This window comes from Pteronotus mesoamericanus, unplaced genomic scaffold (genome assembly GCF_021234165.1).
Source record: "Pteronotus mesoamericanus isolate MK-2021 breed Mesoamerican mustached bat unplaced genomic scaffold, CSHL_Meso_final contig_256, whole genome shotgun sequence".
Taxonomy (NCBI): domain Eukaryota; kingdom Metazoa; phylum Chordata; class Mammalia; order Chiroptera; family Mormoopidae; genus Pteronotus; species Pteronotus mesoamericanus.
In genome coordinates this window covers 5,387,186-5,409,556 of record NW_026555108.1, presented here as the reverse complement: position 1 = coordinate 5,409,556, position 22,371 = coordinate 5,387,186, and the positions used below count along the sequence as shown (strand labels likewise).

Sequence of the window (22,371 nt, the reverse complement as noted above, 5' to 3'; positions counted from 1 at the left end):
GGTGTCCTTTAACACGTTTCTTTGTCCTATGTATTTTCCATAAATTGGTAGCTAGAACTACAGGCTTAATCCAGTTTGGGTTCTTTTCTTTTTTGCACGGCTACTTCCCTGGTGGAATTGTTCACTTCTATCACAAGGTACATAATGTCTGATTTGTCTCTTTTTTGCCACCGATGGATTCCTAAATCTATTCACGGTGATACTCTCATTCTATCATTCCTTCTTCATTTATTAGCTGGAATACTTTTATATAGAGAAACTTTCCCCTATCAACTACTGGATTACCCTGAGCGAGGACGTGTACTTTATTCTTCCATTTTCACCCAGTTTTCAAAATGAGTTGCTCCTTATCTTCCAAAGGTGATCAATGAATTCCTTCTGAGTATAATCATGAATTCATGGATTTTAATATATTTGACAAGTTTCAATATATTTCAGTTATTTTTTCCTACTGATGCTCAAGTCCCATCTTTAGCCAGTGGAAGCCTCTTCCAGTTGCCTCCTAAGTCTTTTTTTTTTTTTTTTACACAATAAACGGTAATATATCAAAGCTTCCTTGCTTTCTGGTATGACACTCCAGATTGATTAATTTCTGGTAAAGTATCCCAGGTTAATTTTGTTCATTCCCTGCCCTAGATCTGGAATCAGCCTTTTCACCAAGCCCTGTTTCTTTACAATAAAACTGCCTATTTTTTAAAGAGGATTTTTTATTACTAAAATACATTTTCAGTGCAAAACTGGAAACTGCCATATAATATACCATCTGGCAAATGCTGTAGTAGTATTGTCAAAGAAGCAAAGATATTATGTGACTGGTTAAGTAAAGTCCTATTATTTAGTTCCAGTGAAAACATCTTGCACACATGAGCACTTCATAATGCCAATTGTTAATTTAATGACTAACCTTTTCAAAATGATGAATTGCAAGCCAAATTTCTCCTTGTGCATTGAAAACACAGCCAAGATTACTCCAAGCTACTGCAAAGTTCGGTTGCGTCTCAATTGCTTTCAAATAACATGCCTTAGGAGGGGTTAATGAAAGAAGATGGGAGGGAAAGGAGGTAAAGGGAAAGGGGAAAATTTGTAAAGGGAAAAAAAAAGATTGGGGGAGGGGAAGAAGGTGATATCATTATTCCTTCTCTGACCAGCCAAAAGTGACCCTGCAGCATAGGCTCGCTTGCGCCAAAACTAAAGCGCTGCCACAGCTGGCTGCTCCTGCGCCTGCGCCACCAGAACCCAAGTGCAAACCACCATGTTCAGTTCTGCCAACCAGTGACCAACCCTTATACTGGGACTTATTGGGGAAGTCAGTTGCCTTAAGCCTCTATGCTAGACTTCTCTTACCTGAACACCTAACTTGTTATGTTTGCAAGTGGTATCTACAGGGCGCCACTTGAGGCCAAGTTTTCCCACCACCCCGCCAACCCCAGTTTCCCAAAGTGTGTTCTCCGAGGTGTTAACAGGCATCACTGGAAAAGAGGATTTTGTGATCAAATAAATTAGAAAAACAGATTTCTTTACTACAGGACTTCCCTAAGCCTTTAATAGTATATACAGGGTTCCCTGATCTCAGCTGACCGTGGACCTCTTCCTTCACTGGGCATTTTATTAGAATGCGTACTATGAAACACATTTTGGGAAATGCTGCCCTAAACCGTAATGTTCCTCACTAACATCAAAAGTATACTACTGAGGAGAAAAAAAGTGTTCCTGCCAAGCCAGATATAAACCCAGGGCATAAGTTACATCCTTACAATGCCCCTATCTCCCAAGGGGTGATGAGGCTGAAACCTCCTATGACAGGATTGCACCTAGGTTGAGGTCCCTGTAATGCGAGCGCAAACATCGCTGGCGCAACCTAACAGCATCGCACTGCGCAATCGCTGCGAACTGCTGCGCTACGTAGAACACCCCTAGACGCAGCAAACGGCCAACCAGATCCATTAATCTACTAGACAGGCCCATAGAGAATATTTGCTTAATGAGATTAGCTGGACTTGAGGTACGTTAAAACCCAATTTTATCCAAAAAGGCTACAGAATAGGGCTGAGGGAGCCAGTCAATCAGATTACTCATCTAGTCAACCGTTCACAGGGGCTCATTCGCACGCATTGCGCGTTAACGCTGCGCAGCCTTTGCGCTACTGCAGGGTCACAGCGCATCATCAGAAGAGCAGAATGCTGCAATCCAAACAAAGAAGAAAAAAGGAAAAAAATGAACAACAAGAAGAGTTAGAAGCTTTTACTAGTAAATTATCTAATAATTTTAATATCAATTAACTTTTACTTATCTTTGACAGAATTGTGGCTATAGTTTAAAACATTCTCTTACATAACTTGCTTGTAAATAAAATTATTTTAAGCTGTTTCTGAAGCCACAAGACAGAAGATTCAGGCATGGAGGCAAATTGTTTTGCTGTGGCAGTTACAAACCCGTTACCATATTTCTCATCATGTGACTTTTCGGTGCGTTCCTTGCTGGAAGAGGAGGAGGTGTGTGTCTGCCCTAGATCCAGGCCTCGAGCTCCCTTCAGCGAGGCACCTTACGCATGGAATAGGAGGTTTCACCCACCTGAAACCTTCTAAATACAATATCAATGGTGAAAAACCAAAAACAAGAGAGAAAATAAAAACAAGATCATTAGTAAAAGTTCAACAAAGCAATTGAAATTCTTTGGATGTCTATTACATATGGGAATGAGGACAGTCTCAAGTCTGTAACATGGGAAACATGCAGAAGGGAGAGGGTTAATCAGGGCTATTGCATACAGCAGGGATTTTTGCTGGAAGAAAGGCTCTTCATTTTCTACAAAGGCAACATAATTTTGCTTCCATCTACTAGGAATATGCTGGCTTGAATTTTCAAATGCACTGATTACAAAAGAAATACATTGCATTTCACTCAAGAGTATTTTCTTGTTCACTAGTTCTCACAAAAACAGAATAACATTTTTCAAACTAGGTGTCTCCAGAGCTCTGAAATAAAGAAGTCAGCAACCTAAGGCAGGCGCAATGTCTCAGCCTAAACCGATCTCTAAAGCTGCAGTGAAGTGCAATTCATGTTAGCTGTCCGCTTGGTGGGGTGACAATTAATAGGAGCTTATCAAATATTTGTTCTATAAATTACCAATTGGATTTAGCAGCTAAGATTGAGATCAATCACTACAATTCATTAGCTGGAAACCTACATAAGGTTAATCCAAAGTGTCAGCAGAATTTAAGAGCTATGCACTTAAAACTAGTGCCTTTGAACATGAGACGGTGCTAAAAAGCCTTCCTCCTCCCTGGATGAAGCAAACAGACAGCTACGCTGCGCATACACTCCACGCATTAGCATGCGCGTGGGGCTCAGAGCAACAGGTGGGAGTTTCAGAAGCATTCTGGTTTCTCCCCACTCCTCACCCCTGCAGCGCGGTTGCGTAAGGTGGCTTGTAACAAGACAATTTCATTTATAAATTTAATTTAAAATTATACCAAATGCTTTAATAACCCAACCTGGTGTTCAAATTCATTATTTGGAAACACAGAATGCTAAAAGCCACCTTTCCACTTTGGCAAGTTTTCTTTCGATCAGTCCATTTCCCAAACAAACCAGCTTTGTCCTGACTTTTTTTTTTTTAAGGAGGTGGGGTGGGGAGGAGTAAAAGGAGGAAGTAAAGAAGAAAAGAAGGCAGACAACTAGGATTGGAAAAGAGGAAAAAGGAACTTGGAGGAGGGAGTGGGGACAAGAAGGGGCAGGATGTTCCAATTATTTAATTTGCAATCATTTTAACAGCCTTTCTTCCACTGTAAAAAGGGTGAGGAAGATGAAGGGAGGAAGGTTAAATAAGAATTTAAATGCCAGTATTACAGGGTAACATTTGGATGAAGTTCTTCTCCACTTACAAGCCACAAAGGACTTAGAAGAGCAGCATTTTCAATGGCACCTGCATCATAAGGCGTCTTGAGCCAAATCACAGGCGCTCTGCTTGTCACCAGCAGGCAAGCCTCAGATTTGAAGGAATGTTATTTATTCCCACATAAGATCATGTCGGAGCCCATTGTTACAAAGATGATCTAGCTCAGCAGAAAGGCTCCAAGACGTTCAGGTTCTTGCTTTACCCCCAGATTTAGAACAGATATGCCAAAGCCTGGCCCTGCTCTAGTCTGAGGCGATTCATGCCGTCAGCTTTCCTCAGTTTCTTAGGACTGTTTTGTGAAGACAGCTCAATGAAGAGTTGAAGACTTGGCAAAAAGTACAAGTTTTCATAACACTGATGTTTAAATGTGTTCTAGCAAACACCTACCTTGGCTTCTTCCAAGCGACCCAGGGCTTTGAGCAGGTTCCCCAGGTCACTGCGAACACAGTACAAATCCTAGAAACCCAGAGACAGTGGCATTAGTTATATTTTCTCAACCAAAAACAGCTTGAAGTAATTTTATGCATCCAGCTTCCTGCCATTTGATTCTGTCAACTAAAGCCACTGCTTGACAAATGGCAGAACCACAATCCCTTACCCTCAATTTCAAATTCCAAAAAATTCCAAACACTCATTTGATGATTAGGCCCGACCTGAACTGGCATAAAGTTATTTATATACTTTCCTGAGCCCGCTTGGTGTGAGTACTCATACCTCTTTTTTTGCAGAAACATAAATTTGTTTCACTGCCCCAGGTGCTGCTCCAGACCTACCTAGGAGTTCTCTATATGGTATTACCATCTCTCTAAAGTCCTAAAAATTCTGAATTTTGAAATGCATTTGATCCCAGTAGTTTCAGGTAAAAAAAAAAACTATGGGCCTTACTACAGCTTCTCCTCCCCCCAAATGTTAGTCATGTTTATAAAAAAAAAACCCCAAATGTTTGTTCGACTACTTTGCTCATGGTTATAATGAATCACTCCTATATCAAAAGCCAAAAATTTTCCATAGCAAAAGAGAGTATTTAGCCATGATTAGCTATCAGCAAACCTAGCCCTAGGCTGTCAGGCATATTTTAAAAACCTGACTTCAGCCTTGGCTGGTATGGCTCAGTGGACTGAGTGCTGGCCTGCAAACCAAAAGGTCACAGGTTCAATTCCCAGTCAGGGCACATGCCTGGGTTGCAGGCCAGGTCCCTGGTAGGGTCCCGCGAGAGGCAACCACACATTGATGTTTCTCTCCCTCTCTTTCTCCTTCCCTTCCCCTCTGTCTAAAAATAAATAAAATCCTTTAAAATTTTTTTATTCATTTACTTTTACTAATAAATAAAAATTTACTAGTAAATAATTTTCTTACTAATAAATAAATAATGTACTAGTAAATAAATAAATAATTGAATTACTAGTAAGTTAATTTACTAGAATCGAACCGGTGACCTTTTGGTTTGCAGGCCAGCGCTCAATCCACTGACGCATACCAACCAGGGCTAAAAGTAAATAAATAAAATTTTTCTAAAAAAAAATAAGAATAAATATCTGACTTCATTTCAGTTAGAAAGAAGGATTACCATCCAACCAAAGCTTCAATCCTGGAACCCGCCACCAGGTTACTCATTAGTATTAAGTGCCATGGGAGCTGAGGAGGTGAATGATGAAAGCAGTTGGCTCTCCCTTTTATTAGCAGCACTATTGTGTTGCTAGTCATCTGACTCACCAGTCCATTCATCAGTATGAAAAGACACGTCATCAGAACAGTGAATTTAAATTTCTATACAACCCTTTTCCGCCTTTGTCAGTCAAATCGATCAGTAAACAAGCAGAGACAATGGCAACTGAGAGTATAGGCTTATCATTGCAAACTGTTCCCTGGGTGGAAGGGCTTTATATTAGGGCCTAGAAAGTGAAATCCTGTCAATTGTGCCAACATATCATCACATATATTATTCTATGTGCAACTGTATTAGAACCAGGTGGTTCATTTTAACGATAAACAGCTTTTGTGATGGTATGTTATCATCCATCAGGTGAACCAAAAGTCAGCCAGCAAATACTCTCCAACAATAATCACCCAAGGAGCTTTCACCTTTTATCCTTTATGGGTCAGATACTGTCTCATACTATAATCCACAATTTTTCCCCCCACACATCTCCCCAATTCCTGACAAAGTATTATACACACAGTAAGCATTCAAATATTTAAAAGTGGCACCTGCATGGCAAATTTAAACAGCAGAGCAGACAGAGGGCAAGTCAGATGTGCTCCAGCAGGCCAGGAAAAAAAAAGCAAGCGTTCAGCCCTGGCTGGTGTGGCTCAGTGGATTGAGTGCTGGCCTGAGAATCGTAAGGTCACCAGTTCGATTCCCAGCCAGGGCACATGCCTGGGTTGCAAGCCAGGTCCCCAGCTTGGGGCAAGCGAGAATCTCACACATTGATGTTTCTCTCCCTGTCTTTCTCCCTCCCTTCCCCTAAATAAATAAAATCAAAAGAAAGAAAATGTTCATGTGAACTACCTACAGAGCAGGGCATGTGGTTAGAACTGCAGACAGCCTCTAGGATTTAAGAGCTGTCCCCCATTGACAGCTAGCAGGAAAAGGGAACCTCTGTTCTATAGCTGTAAGAAAATGAATCCTGTCAATAGTGGTGATCTTGGAAGAGGACCCAAGCCTGAGATGAGTACACCTGGCCAACACATTCATTTCAGTCATTTCAGCCAGAGATCTGGAGCGGAAAATCTAGCCACACTGTGCCCAGACTTATAAAAACTGTAAGTAAGAACATCCGTACTGTTTTTAAGACACTATTTGTGATAACTTTTGAGACCACAATAGGAAACCAAACACTTATGCTATTCATGAATTTTAGGGGCTCCTTAAAAAACAAAACAAAACAAACAAAAAGAAAAAAGCAGCAGAGCACCTGGCTGGTGTGGCTCAGTGGATTGAGTGCTTGCCTGCAAGCCAAAGTGTTACCGGTTCAATTCCCAGTCAGGGCACATGCCTGGGTTGCGGGTCAGGTTCTCAGTAGGGGACACGTGAGAGGCAACATTGATGTTTCTCTCCCTCTCTTTCTCCCTCCCTTCCCCTCTGTCTAAAAATAAAATAAATAAAATCTTTAAAAAAATAAGCAGCAGAGCAGAGAAGAATAAAAATACATGGTTTCCTGCAGTGTAGCTGTACAGAACACCCTATGGTTAGCCATACTGGGTCAGTTCCATGATCTACCCCACCCATCTGTCCATCAAGCAATGACTGGTGTTTTGAGAGAGAATGGCTGCCTCCACTGACATCAAGCACAAAAAGCTAGTATTAATACTAATTCTCAAAACATTATAGATATCATTGATCTTATGACAGACTTATCCTCCCCTCATGAGTCTATGTACTTTTTAATCCTCTTGATACTCTCGGAAGTAATGAATTCTATTATCTCAATACCTACTTTGTATGATTTTCTCTACACTTTAAGGGCTAACCTGTTTTTGCAAACCATGCCTGAACAATCTATTCTGTTCATACCAGCTCCTACTATACCCGATTATCGTGGTTATACATAGCTTTGGACTTTTACCAATTCCTATGTCTTTTCTGAGCCATAATAATCAGAAGTCTTGCAATAATTCTCCAACAGTGACCCTAATGGGCTATACATCATCATAGCCAACTGTCGCATAATTTTACCCTCTAGTTTCTATAAACTCTTGGATGACTGCCACCCCGGCCCTGACAGTGTATCTATCTATATTCAGTTATATCATCTAGATCCATTACAGCGGACTAAATCAAGTTAGCACAACGACTAGAGTTAAAAATAGATTATCTTCACGATCACTATCAGATAATCAATAAGGCAGTTTTACAAAAAAGGTCAAACATACCATACTAAATATAAACTAAATTTAACAGTGCAATCTGATTCGCCCATTCAAGGACTCAAATCTTCTGCATGAACAGTTAATTTCTAGAAAAGTCAAGAATCCCACTACCCTCCCAGAAGATCAAAACCTAAGATAGAAATTGTTTCATTTGTCAACTCAAAACAATGTCTGCTGAGAGAATATGTTTCTTTTTTTCATAACTTTTGAAAGATTTTATTTACTTTTTAGAGAGAGAAGGGAGAAAGAGAGGGAAAGAAACATCCATGTGGAAGAGATACATCAATCAGTTACCTCTTGCACAAGACCTGACCCGCAACCAAGGCATGTGCCCCGACCAGGAGTCGACAGGCAACTCTTCGGTTCGCAGGCTGGTGCTCAATTGACAGCCAAACCAGCCAGGGTGAGAATACCTCCATTCCTAGGTTAATACCTTTTATGCAAACCTTTATTCAATTCAGTATCATACCTGGAACTGTACAGAAAAGAGACTAACAGAATCCTTAACCCTAGAGGGGATTACAATCTATGTGGAAAGACAAGGCACGTAAGTATTAAATGCCCACACAGTGGTAAAGAAGTAATTTTAGAGAAGTAAATGAACTCAAAAAAGAAACTTAAACTGGGCCTTAAAGGATGAGTAGGACTTTGACAAAGGAGGAGGGCACTGTAGACAAGGGGAAAAAGTATGAATAAAGATAATGAGATGGAAATGAGTAAGAATTTCCTGTACATCCACCCCTCCTAAGATAGCATCTACTTCCTGCCGTTCCTCCTTGAACTCTCCCACCCCACCGTCACCATCTATTAAATACATATACACATGCATATGAAGTAAAATCAGGTTGGTAAAACCCCACAGTTCTTAACTGCCTCTTAAATTAAATTCAAACTCCTCAGTCTCTCTATTCTTTCTAAATCTTCCAATTGACTCTCCGCTACTCCGCTCACTTCTTGTTACTACTTGACTCACCACTTCAGCCAAGGAAGTCGACTTGCTATTTGCCTTCCTACAGAACGCTTAGGTTATAAGCACCCACTCAAGAAAAACGCTCTGATTAATACTCTCCAACAATAATCACCCAAGGAGCTTACACCTTTTATCCTTTATGGGTCAGATCCTGTCTCATATTCTAATCCACGACTCGCCCCCCAACACATCTCCCCAATTCCTAACAATAAGCACCCAAATATTTAAATAGGACTCTTGCATGGCAAATTTAAACAGCAGAGCAGAGAGGAATAGAAATATATGGCTTCCTGCAGTGTAGCTGTATACTTGAGGCTAGCATGTCACTTGAAGCTAGTGACAGTAGTAATTAACATGATATTAACACATGACAGTCAGGATGTCCATAACTCTCAGTGCATCCACAATCAAATCAGAAGCAATGGTTCAATGACCTATAGACCCAGAAACAGGGCTCCTTAGAGAAACTCAGGATTACAGATAGACGTTTTACACACAATTTGTAAGAGGGATTGCCAGGTATGGGCAGTGCTAGTGAGCCACTGTGTGGAAAATTACCAGCTACAATAGCACCTTCAAATACGATGGACTAAAATTTCAGTGAAATTATACATTAAATCATCCATCATTGCAAGAGACAATTTATAACGCAAAAATATGAAAGGTATAAGTCACAGAATAACTTATAAATTGACATACCATTAGCTTAAAAAGATAAACACCACTGAAAACAGGTTACCAAGAACACTACCATAACATTTTACTTTACACTGCTCCAAAACCAAAACAACCTGAGTTTCTTTAAATATTTTCATAGAATGCAAACTACATCTATAATTCAGGCCAACAACGCACTGCCAGCAAGAGCACAAATGAGGAACAGATTCAAGATTCTGCCACTACCGAACCGACAAAGGAATTTCACAGTAAATATAGTTAAGACTGGATATCCTGAAACGCACTAAAACATGCTCGCTATGGTATATTTAGGGGAAATCCAGGCAGTTTGCACAATCCTTTTTTCATTCTTACTGGTAAAGACAGAGAAATAAAGCAGCACTTGCCACGAGTAGAAACAGAACCAGATGGGCATGCATAGCTATTCAATGCCTTCAAGGGGCAGTACCATGATTTATTTTAGCACTATCTTCTTTGGAAGGACATAATGATAAGCTTCCTGTTAAGAGGTTAGGTGTGGGAAACCATGGTTCTGTCTCCCACTTCAGTTTTCCCTCCTCCTCATACTCCTCTGGTTTGGTACCCTCTGAGCAGCAATGGCTGCTGCCCTGCTCCACACGGAGGTAACTGGAAACCTGAGACAAGGGGATCAGAGTTCAAGACGTTTGGAGCCACAGCCACGTAAGAGGGCACAAGTGAGCTGCCACTCAATCAGCAAGTGAAGGGTGAAACCGACCCTGATTAATAAAGGGAAAGAATTTCACTGTGACAACTAAGCGCACAAGTGAGCCCTGAGCCTTGGCAAGAACAGGGTCCAAGCCCCAGTGGCAGCACATACAACAGGATTCTTTAAAACTTTTTGTTGGTAACTAGTTGGATGCTAATGTTAATACAAATGACAAAGTGCACTCAAATTTACATATAGAGGGTCCGGCACAAATAACGCCCCTTTTTATTACAAAATCATAAGCATGTAATTCTGTAACATAACAATATCACACTCAAGCACACCAAATGACATTTTAGGTGAAACGGTCAAATGGAAACTATAAATTATTACACCCATATTATTGCCCTACCAACCACACTCAAGCAGGCCTTACTTCTGCCGGATCCTGTATATGCATTGAGTAGCTCTGAAAAATACATAAGAAATTGGTTTCATGGAAACCAACAAAGCTTGGAGACTTCTCACTGTCTCCATACAAAAAGCAATAAAAAGAAAAATTGTGCCCTGGCCAGTGTGGCTCAGTTGGTTGGAGCATCTTCCTGTAAACCAAAAGGCTGCGGGTTCTTTTTCCAAAGTACATGTCTAGGTTGCGGGTTCAATCCCCGTCAGGGCACAGGAGAGAGGCAGCTGATCCATATTTCTCTCTCATATCAACGTTTCTCTCCCTCTGTTTCTTTCTAAGACCAATAAGCATGTCCCTGGGTGAGGATAAAAAATTTTAACTTTACACTCTCAAAATTAACTGAAAAGCCCTGGCTGGTGTGGCTCAGTTAACTGAATGCCGGCCTGCGAACCAAAGGGTCACCGGTTCGATTCCCAGTCAGGGCACAGGCCTGGGTTGTGGGCTGAGTCTGCAATAGAGGGCACGCAAGAGGCAAGGACACATTAATGTTTCTCTTCCTCTCTCCCTCCCTTTCCCTCTCTAAAAATAAATAAAATCTTTTAAAAATGTTTAAAAAATTAAGTGAAAAAATAATTGTTAATAGATGTCATGAGAAAAAGTGATTTCAGATCTTTCCACAAACTACTATGCCAAGCTTCAGTTTCCTAACCTGTAAAATGGAGATTAAGGGAGAGCAGGAAATGCTTGGTGCTTTTCAAACTGTGCTCAGGGGCTGCCATGAGGGGTACACACCCTCCGGGCAGGACATCCCCATTTTATGCTTTATTTCTTCTCTCTTGAATGTTTGCTTTCTACATATTCAGGCTCAGTATTTAATACTCCCTTCACCATTACTAGCTGTGTGATCCCCTCCCCCCACAATTACAGAACCCCTGAGTCTGGTTTGTTTGTTTTTTTTTAATTGGTAAACCTGAAAATACCACCTATTTTGAATGCTCATTGTGAGCTATAAGACCAACATCTGAAGCAATTGCCGCAGTGTCTCGAACACAAAGTAGACTTTCAATAAATGGGAACTGTTAACACTTCATTACTAACCACTTCCAGGGTTGCTGCAAAACTGAATGTGGGCAACACAGCTTGGAAATGCATTCTTAAGCTTTTCTGGATTCCTTCCATCCCTCTCTTTATCACTTATCTTTTAAGTTTCTATGTACCTTCTATCCCTAACCTCATCAAAAGTTCTGAGGGAAAAGTCTTACTCTTGTGTATCTTTCAGAGTCTCTACACAACGTGAACTTAATGTCTGCCTGCCAGTTCGGTCTCACCTGTTCTCCAGAAAATATCTGCAATTTCAACCAAAAGAAAAATTAAGAAATATTCAAAAGCTTGGTATGGATACTATCACCTCAACTCTACCACTTCTAATTATGTTGAAAGAAAACAGAACAGAATATTGAGGAACAAATTGTGCAGCCTCATTTTCATGTCACTGATCCATGTCTTGTCATCTTGTTTTAACTGTTTTATATTACAGGGTAAGGCCCCTCATCCACTATTCCTTGAGAACCAATTAACTGTTGCAAACACCTATCAGAGTTTATCCAAATTTAATCAAAACAGCCCAAAAAACAATGTCACGTGTTCTGTACTTTCACAGGCAATATAAAAATCGACAGTTTCTTGCAATAAGGGTCATTTTTATGTTTTCTAGTATAACTTGCTAGATAAAACAAATTTTAAAAACCGTGATATAGACCTGATCAAAGCTATTTCACCATTTTAAGTAGACAAACATTTCTAAACTCTTAACTTTATTCCATGTCTGAAGTCTCAAACTATGTTTCCTTCTGGGCTTCTGTGAAGGGCAAATAATAACCACTAAAATTGTACTCACAGGATTGTACTGAAGAGCAGAGACGTAAGCTTGTACTGCCCCTTCCATGTCACCTGCTGCGACCAATGCTGCTGCCAGGTTGATATAACCATCGATGAAATCTGGCTTGAGACGCAATGCATGCCGGTAATGCTCAATGGCTTCCTGCAACTGTCCTCTTTCCTTGTACACATTCCCCAAATTCGAGTAGGCTTCTGCCAGAAGGGGGTTCTGTTTAATTGCCAGAGTGCTAAAGTGAGCAGATCTGGAAAAGGCGAAAAGCGTTGATGCAGGTGTACACAGGACCCTGTGCTATTGCTAATTATGTAACAATAACATTATTTTATAGCCCTGGCTGGTGAGGCTCAGTGGATTGAGTGCTGGCCTGCAAACCAAAGGGTCGCCAGTTTGATTCCCAGTCTAGGACACAGGCCTGGGTTGCAGACCAGGCCCCCAGTAGGGGGCACGCAAGAGGCAACCACACATTGATGTTTCTCTCTCTCCCTCCCTTCCCCTCTCTAAAAATTAATAAATAAAAATCTTTATAAAAAATATCTTTTAACTAGTGTACAGGAAAAGTTTTGGAAACAAAGTTTTTCAAAAGTGGAGGTAGTCCAGATTTCCAATTGGAACACTCTTTTTCCTTGAGATAAAAGTCTTACTAATTACTAGTCTTATTACCAAACTGCCGCATAGTAAGCCATGATCATTAAAATCAAGAATGAAAATGCTACATGCATGAGTCTCAGTTTCCATTTGTTGGTAAGACTTAATGATGCACATCTTTAAATGCCTAAATAAACCAGAATGACAATTTACTGAAAGAATAAGAACACAGATTCTCCCCCTTTTGATTACTTCAACTGATTAGCTAAAAGTAGCATATCATACTGTAATGAGTCTTTGCAACTAGAATCACATATGCACCTACCACAGCACATACGCCATTATTTCTGGGTATTCTGTCCCTCAAGATGACACATCTTACAAAAAGCGAGACTGGATGCTCCCATCTTTATACTAAGGATATTTTTTTATTACCTGAACAAAGTTAAGTAAGCAGCAGACTCAGGTGCAAAAATCTAGAAAAGGTCCCCAGTCATACTGATAACATCACCACCACCACCACAAAAGGAGGGAGAAAACCTGGCAGCTGGGCCCATCACAAGTGGACAAAACAGCAGATGTGCGTTGGTGGCTCAGGTGAAACCCATTGGAAACATTTCAAGTTCAAATATTTAAGTATCATTTTCAAGCTCAGCATCCAGAGGCAGCAATCACCAGAAGGTACCCCCACATCTCCTACCTGTCCAGCCTTCGACACTGGAAGTGTATAGACGAAAGTAATAAAAGCACACCAGTATTGTCTGGCTCTTGTCTCCAGAGCTGCATGCAGTGTCTTTCAGCTGCCTCAAAATCTCCTGCCTGATACTCTCGATGTGCCAACTCAGCTAACCCTTGGAAGGAAAGCATACGTTTCGTTGGTTCTGGAGAGTCATCAAAACATTTGAGGGAAGGAGGGGGGAAAACAAAAAGTTAGAAATGCAAACAAAAAAATGTAAAAACATGGCATATTAAACTTAAAAATGAAAACGCTTGAAACTATGTAAAGCACTAGAGTGTTCTGCACATTATTTATAACCCCCGGTTAACATCAGGTGCAGAATTGGCATTTTTAGAATTGATCCATTCACTTTCTTTCCCAGATTAGATAGAAATACTTGCTTTCAAATAAGATTACACTTCATGACCACAAATACTTTGTATTTACATTATAAATCAAAGGTAACATCTAAAGACTCATTAAACAGTATTCCTTATAGTTAACATATAGAAACAAAATATAAAATGTGATTTGTAAGGTCACAAATGTTTAATAATGTCAGAATAACCTACTGGGAAACTTAATACTTTGTCCCATGCTTTAGGTTGGATTTGGAGGCTGCAAGGGGGGGTGGGGTACTGGTAACAATCTATCTCTTAACCTGAGTGAGAATACAAGATGAGTTTTTTAACTGAAAATTACATTGATGCTTTCTTATACTTCACAATTTAATTTGTTTAAATTAAGGGCAACACTAGAAACAAGGTGCTATTTTTAAAACAGCTGTAAACAAGAGGAATTCATCTGTCAAGAGCCAAAATATTTAAAGGGATCATCAAACATTTTAAATAAAGACTCGAGATTATATTGCTTCTCTACCATCCAAAACCTATGATGAAACCAAATTTGCTAAATCCCACCCAAGGCGGTTTAACACTGTCCTTTTTCGAAAGGGCTCTGAAACTGACTAAAGTATTAAGACCTTATAAACAATGGTATATAAACCAAGCAGCCACCTACAACTGCGATGGTTTTTTGAAAGACTGTGAAAACACTAAAATATAAAACCATTTGATGCAGTGCAACAGAATGAATAATAAATGAAAGCACTTTGCTGTGTCTAAGTTATTTAACTCAGATACATAAAGATAAAGCTCACAGAGGGGAGGGGGGCAGGAAAAACCACCACACACCTAAGTCTGAACTGTAATAGTGTAACTTCAACAATGATACATTACTGGAATTTTACTCGATGGTTGTAATGGTAAACCATGTACAAATTACTTAAATTTTACCAAGGTCATAGTGACCAGCTCGAATTGGAACCAAGTTCCCCAATCATTAGACCTGGCAAGTGATCTGTATACTCAGGAAAGCAAAGTAAATTTCCTGAACAGAATACACAGCTGACCACTAGCACACGAGCAGAAAGGCTTGCATCCAAATCTGGGGGAGGTTATATCTGTAACATAAACTGGAAAATTACATTTCAGACAAGTCTCTAGAACTTCTTAGGCCCTTATTTTAACACATTGGTTTATCAACTTTTCGAAGCCACTTTATCTGTTTCAACACTTGAAATGACAACTCCCTCGAATAAAATAACATACATTAAAAAGGGCAAGCTAGTACAAACCTTCAATCTTAAAAAGTCCCTGGAAGGAAGGGGAACACTAATTATTAATCCCATTACCTACAATCATGGATAAAATACGACTGAAGATTCATCTATTACTGCGCAATGCCCAAACACAGTAAATAAAACTCCGGACACATCTCAACTGAGAATCAACAATAAAAAAGAATCTCATGGGAAACCTTAGAACTGCAGCCCAAACTGCCCCCCCCTCCCGCCCCAAATAGCCTCAATAGGGAAAGGCAGCTGAAGGACACTCCTATAATTTGGTTGTTTTCTTATTTTTAGTACCAAATGCTCTTGACTGAATTGTCTAAAAGGGCAACCGCCTTGCACTTGTGTAGCCAACACTCCAGTTGCTTTACAAACTCTTCAAGCAAGGATGAAAACTTAAAAAAAATACACGTCCTATGAATAAAGAGATACTGAGCTCAAGAATGGGGATGGAAGACCCAGAGGCGGCGGCGGATGAATACAGGGAGAAAGTAGCACAAAGCAACAATCCGGCCACGCAGGGTGGTCAACGCCAACGCACCGGCACCAGCACCAGTACCAGGGTGGCTTCGCCCCAAAGGTAGGAAGTGGACCGCTGGACTGGCAACCTCGCAAAGGAAAGGGTGTGGTTCCCCGAGGGAGAGGAGGGAGGGCCGGGTGGGAAATCCAGGCTGGGTGGAATTGGGCGCTGGCAGAAGGAACCCCTGGAAATTTCCAATCTAAATTGGGGCCGCTCAACCGAAGGAACACACCAGCAAAGCGCTGCCCAGCGGGGTGCTGCTCAATACCCCCTCGTCTCGAGGTGACTTGTAGCACACCGAGGAGCTTTTGCTCATTCTTGGGTGATGCAAAGTGAGGATATGATTACATCGGAATGGCACCCCCGCCCTAGACTGACAGAGGACCAAATCGGGCTAAGGAGAAAGGACTGGAGGGGGTGATGGAGGGGGTAATGAAGACCGGGATGAAAGGGGAGAAGAAGAGGGGGCTGTGAGCTGAATTAGGGGAGAAAACGGTAGCGAAGGAGAGTGAAAGGACAGGGATTCCAACGCAGTCCATTCCGAGACATTCTAAGCGTGCGCAGGTGACAGAAGCGTCCCGAGCGAGTGGAAAGCTAGTGCATTTGTGAGATTTTTTTAAAAAGCAAGAAAGGAAGCAAAAAGCAAAGAGGAGAAAATGTTTGCAGAGCAGACGACTATGCAAAACCGGATCAGATGCCTGTAGACGACGGAAAGCTCAGCAATGCCACTGATGTCATGGGGATGGCTGGAGGGAAGGTAGGGGGTGATGCAAGGCAGAGGACGGCGCGAGACCCCAACGGGGCATCTGCCAAGGTAAAAGGGACACCGATACCTGTGCTGTCGGCCACGTTGCCCACGGAAGACGCCATCTGGAGCTTCTTAAGGGAGAGCGAGAAGGGGGTGATTGAGTCCCGCTGTGCCGCCACTACTTGCAAGAGCGTTTCTAGAGGTAGCAATGACAGGGCAGCAGCCGTACCAGTACTCTGGCAGGCTTGAGCGGCGGCAGCACTTACAGGCTTCGAACCTTAGGAACTCTGGTTGCCCATCTACCTCTCACGGTCTTGAAATGGCGGCGACGACGGCTCCTCCACCGAAACAACACGGGCCGGAACTACTTTCTGTTACAATCAAGTACCAGTGCGGAAGGAGCGCGGCAACCAGCGCTACCTACAAAATGACTCGGGGCTCTTGGGTAACCTTCCGCGCAGGGCCCATTGCGACAAACAGGATTGTGTCCAGGGCGCAATGGAGTAACCCTGTCAACCCGAATTTGGGGTTAGGACACTGTCTCGGGTAGGAGTGTCCAAATTTCCCTTTTTTTTTAACAGTAAGGCGGAAGGTTGAAAAGAAATCGACACACGTGACCAACACATTTTTGCCCAAGTGGTGTAGTCTATTACCTAACCAAGAACGTAGATGTTAACATAAATGCCAAAGGCGTCTACAAAAGTTTAATCAACTTTATTCCTACAAACAAGACTGATTGGGTCAATTCTGAGCAACTAAATTTAACATGGTTATATTTCATAGACTGAACTTTGAAACGATGGGGGAGAAGGTTCCAATTTGAACACGTCTTAATTCTGACTTCAGCCATTGATTTTAAGCACTTGGATAAAAAAAAGAGTGGTCCTTTCACAAAGCCAAAGGTACTGAAACATCTCAGATTTTGACGATTCAGCCTGAAACCTCAGAATCGTGTTTGGCACTCAGATAGTTCTGCTCACAGTATTAAGACAACCGCTTCCTAACTCACGGACATACTGAGAATTTGCACTCCAAAGGCAGCCATAAAAATGTTAAAGGTAATTAATATTCGTCCAAATCCATGACTTTCTCCTGAGTGATGACTTCATTTTCATCAAATAGATTTACAAATCCTCACAATCGCTGATTTCATTTAGCTCAAGGCAGTGCAACAATGATAAATGAATTCACTTGCCGGTCTGCCTAAACCACGCCTCTAGATTGAATCGCAATTGCCTGCGCTTCCTTGAACAAATTAGTTCTGACGATCCTCTTGCAGTTTCAAGTCCACTATGTAGACACTTTGTCACATTAGCATTTATACCTCATCTCTTGTTCCAGAATGGTTTAAGGTAGTTCGCCATATCATCAAGAAATTATTATAAAGGACTTTTTATTTCAAAAAGTCCTTGATCTAGGAAAACAGGTCAGTGACTATTCAAAACGTTTTCATACTACCTAGCCATGTGACCACATTTTTTTTTAAAAAAGGCCTTTAATTGTGCTTTAATTTGTTTGAGACAGCTCACAAACTTAATCATGCGTATGAGCACCCAGAAAATTGCTGATATTGATGTTTTCCCCATCACATGAACTAACTCTCCTGGAAATTGGGCACTAACCTCTTCTCTTAATCTTACTTAACTGGTAAAGCATTTCCCACTCCCCTCTCATAAGTGCCCCCATGTGTGGTGAATAAACTCAGTTTTGTTTTTTTTTTTTTTAGAATAGACTTCTCAAATTCCAGTGGCAGATGTTTAGGCCATACTGATTAGTGGGGCTAGCTAATTAACTTAAAAATCTTGTTAAAAACCAGGTCCTGTTCCCAGTCAGGCAGGCTTGTGGTCCTTACCCTGGGAGAAGAGGCGGAGGATGTTATGACGCACATTGCTGCCGCGCAAGCTGGATGGCGGGGCTCACAGTGTAACCGAAGAGCCCCCGTTGGAGCCTCAAGAACCACCTCCAGGTCCCGTCTCGGAATAGCACCTGGATCCTTTAGTTTCCAGGAGTTACTTTAGCCAATCAAGTAACATTTGCATCTGTATATGCAAGGTACTGCGGGGGACACAAAAATCAAAGAAGAGATCTTTGCCCTCTAGGAAGTTGAAGCCCAATTAGGTACAAAAAGCCACTAGAGCATAAAACAGACCAATATCATTTAGGTGATAAAATACGTTAGTGTCTATAAATATCTCAGGGCGGGGGAAAGAGTCACGTCAGTCTGGAGGAGGGTGACGAAGAAGGCCGGTCCTGAGCATTGAAGGAGACGCTTTTGTGTGTCGTGTTTGACGCCGATTGTTTATCCCCCTCCGTTTTACGTGCAGCAAGTCGAAATTCTGAATCATCTGAAATCAATCAGCCGGTTCTTCAATCCCAGTTCCAAAGTTTGATACTGTAATAACACTACTAGTGGTGTATTCATTTTCTGTTACTGTGTAACAGATTACCGCACATTTAGAGGCTATAAACAGCTCCCATTAGGCAGCAGTCGCGCCCTCGCTGGGCGAGCGAGCGAGCGAGCGGGGACAAGCTCTGGCCGCTGTCGCTGCCGCCGCCGCCGCCGCCGCCGCCGCCGCCCCCGCCCCCGGAATATGGCTCCAAAGGTTAAATGAAACTGGAAAAATACGAGCATGTAGCACCGCAGCCTCTCCAGATGTTTGGAGCTAATATTCCAGAGAGATGCGTGACTCCGGATTAGGTAACTAGGTTTAACGAGGAAAATTAGTCCTCAAACCTTCTGGAAGTCTTTGAGCCTGAATAAAAGTAAAGAGCAAAACGGATTTCATGGTAGTGGAACAATCATCACTAGCCAGTGAATTTGGGGAGATCTCGATTCCTCATTTGGTAGCTGCTATGGTAAAGATATGGCCAGCTGTGACATCCACGGTGAAGATGAAAAAGGTGTAAAGTAATATCAAAGAGTGAAAGCCAAAGGGTGTATTTAAAAAGCAGCGTTCTTCAGAACAAAAGCAGAAAGGCAAAGGGAGCAGCACCCTCTGGGAGCTCGGCCGGATGGGGACAGCTCTCCTCTGTGGGCACCAATGGTGCTTCAAGATGTGAGAGCTCAAACTAAATAAAGTCCACTTCCATCACAGTCCTCACTAGCGTCCTACCCTTTGGCCTCTTGACCTACAAACTGAGGAGGCAATTATCAAAATGGAGGAGGCGGGAGCCGAAGCCCTACTCCGTGCCTCCAATCCAAGTCCAACACAGAACGATGTTCGAAAACACCGTTACCGTCTTCACCTGAAACGGAGTGGCAAGAACAAAGGAATTCATTCAGGAGTTCAGGGTCTCAGAATGGACACTTGCATGTTCACCTCCATGAACACGTGTTGGAGTTCTCGGACTTCTCAAGCCTGCGTTTGGCATTCTGTGCTGGCAGATGAGGGCATGTATCCTTTGGAAGGATCATCCAGCTATTTCCGGACAGCTGCTCTGGTGGAAGTTTCCGCAGTTGCTTCTCAAGTTGCAGAGGACTCTTTCTCCAAACACCATAGTCTGGTAGACCAGGACCTAGTCCTTTCCCCACAGATCTTCATGGATCACTGAATGGCTGGTTCATTGGCACCCCACGTGTCACATTACAGAGCCCAAGGGCGAGTCATGATGATGTCCCTCCACACTCTCCACGGCTACCTCCAATGCACAATAATAAAATCCAAAGGAACTTCAGTGCACTCCCGAATAGCACAGATGACCATGTGGCAGAAAGTATGTGCTACCATTTACATTTTTATCCTGAATCTGCTCCTGGGTTGCAAGAGTTTGACTCAATGGAAAGTAGTGGTCATGGGGTTGTGACAAGCCTTATGGAGGAGCTGAAAAAAAAAAAACACTTGCAAAATAAGAATAGAACTGGAGACCAACGACATCACATGCTGGGAGGTGGGGAAGTAGCTAGTAACCGTATGGTTCATTTCTTGTTCAGGATAGTTCTAATGACCGTTACTGTTTAAATTCACCCTAGAATTGAGCACTCAAACGGTAGGTTCCACTTTTGTAAACAACCAAGTGCTGATGGAAAATTCATTGATCTACTTAAACATCTAACCAAGGACTCTGAAAATAGAGCTTTCTGTTATGTAAGGTCTCAGTGGCCTGGATCTGCAATTTACCAATCAAGTATTACCGGCAGGTGCCATCTTTGCAGGACCTGCGTGCTTATACTGTATGGCAGTGTACCAGAATAGGCATTTCCAAGATGGCCTTTGCCAAAAAAATATGAAGGAGTGACAGAAGTATTAATGAAAGATCAGGAGAACCCTGCATTTTGCACTCTGGCTTCAAGAAAAAGACACTGAAATAGAGTTTACAAACTTTTATTGCGATGACAATCTTTTGTAACTGTTTCAGTTTTAAGGGAAAAGGGTAATCAGTTAGCTTATGGGTGGCAGAGTGGCAACGAGGTGTCAAGTTTATTTTTGGACCTTGAAGGAGGGAAGTCTTCAAGAGGTGTGAATTCTTTTCCATCGTACACAAAATAATCACAATGTGAATTTTATCACAATCTCCTTAATCCTTCCCCAAGTCTTTTTCTGCTTTGCACTGTGATTTTTATGCATTGAGAGCACATTTCATGTGTATTCAACTTGAACAAAACTTCTAAAATAAAAATTGCTGTCTCTTTAAATGGTTTATTTTCAAAGATAGTGTTGAAGAAACATACCCCTATTATAAAATGCTGAATTTGCATATACAGTGAAAATGGTTTTTTTGAAAATGATTTTTAACCTCATAACTTTAGAAATATTTAGAACTATGACTTGATTTAATCTTAGGTAATAGGATGCAGATCTGCAACATGTCTTTTTCAATACCTTCTTCTTAATTATTTTTAAGGTTGTGCTATTATTTTTGTTGTAACAAGTTGAAATTTTCCGTTGCCTTCATTTTCATCTACTGGTTGGTACATGTTTTAAATCGCCTAACATTATAAAATCTTAAGTAATTGTATACCACCAATTTTGAAATTGTTGCCTTTTGTGTCATTACACTACTATACAAATTGGCATAACATATCAAAGCCTATGGAACTAGAACTATTATTAAATAAATATTACACAATCTATGATAGCAATTTTTGTGTTATCTGTACTCTCCTTTGGCAAATGTTTTATCTCAACTTCAGCTTAGTCAACATTTTCTTGGGTAAACCTTGATTCTACAACTAATTTTCAGAAATGGATTGGGTTCTCTTGCAACATAAAGTTTTAAATTAACTTACATAAAAAAGAAAAAAATGTTTTGGATTGGCTTTGTGTTTTTCTTTAATATAGTAACTAGTAAAATATGCCCTCACCAAATACTCTAAGTTGAAAAAAGTGTGGAAATTACAAAGCATTAAGAAAAAATATTAAAACCACATCAGATACATGAAAGTCTTTTTACCTACCTTATATACCACCATTTTAAAACTTGTTTGTCAAGACAAATGTATTTGAATAAATAAATAAATAAATAAATAAATAAAACTTCTTTGTTTCTTTAAATTTAGCTAAGTCTTGAGTAATTTGGAATCATTAATCATTTTGGCTCTGATTCAGTAGTAGTCATGGGGAGGGTTGTTAGCCCTAATATTTTTTACTTATTTTGAAAAGCAGAGTGTTTAATCATTGCACAATGCTGTGATATTGTTTCAAGATTGCCCTGCCCAGAAAATGTTTCCAGTTACACAGCTTTACAGGAAAACATTTCAAATGACACATGTAATTCCAGATGTTTCTTTCTTTGTCACTTAGCTTTCTCTACCCTCATTTAAACACAAGGGTAAACGTCTTAAGT

At 41.1% G+C, this 22,371-nt stretch overlaps 1 protein-coding gene and 1 pseudogene across 3 annotated transcripts in view; one reads left to right on the top strand and one right to left on the bottom strand.

Moving 5' to 3' along the window:
* The window catches only part of OGT (O-linked N-acetylglucosamine (GlcNAc) transferase), a 49,436-nt gene extending 32,441 nt beyond the window's left edge, over window positions 1-16,995 (bottom strand). The window contains exons 1-5 of one of the 3 annotated variants that reach the window (XM_054574305.1): window positions 16,673-16,995; window positions 13,672-13,852; window positions 12,387-12,630; window positions 4,286-4,354; window positions 905-1,021 (exon numbers count right to left, since the gene is read on the bottom strand). In XM_054574305.1, the coding sequence (XP_054430280.1) occupies window positions 905-1,021; window positions 4,286-4,354; window positions 12,387-12,630; window positions 13,672-13,852; window positions 16,673-16,709 (648 nt within the window). In that variant the 5' untranslated portion in view covers window positions 16,710-16,995. The remainder of the gene's footprint in view (window positions 1-904; window positions 1,022-4,285; window positions 4,355-12,386; window positions 12,631-13,671; window positions 13,853-16,672) is intronic. The other 2 variants (XM_054574304.1, XM_054574303.1) reach the window with 2 other exon arrangements.
* LOC129071110 (suppressor of cytokine signaling 6-like) lies at window positions 16,796-20,780 on the top strand (annotated as a pseudogene).
* The last annotated feature ends 1,591 nt before the right edge of the window (window positions 20,781-22,371 follow it).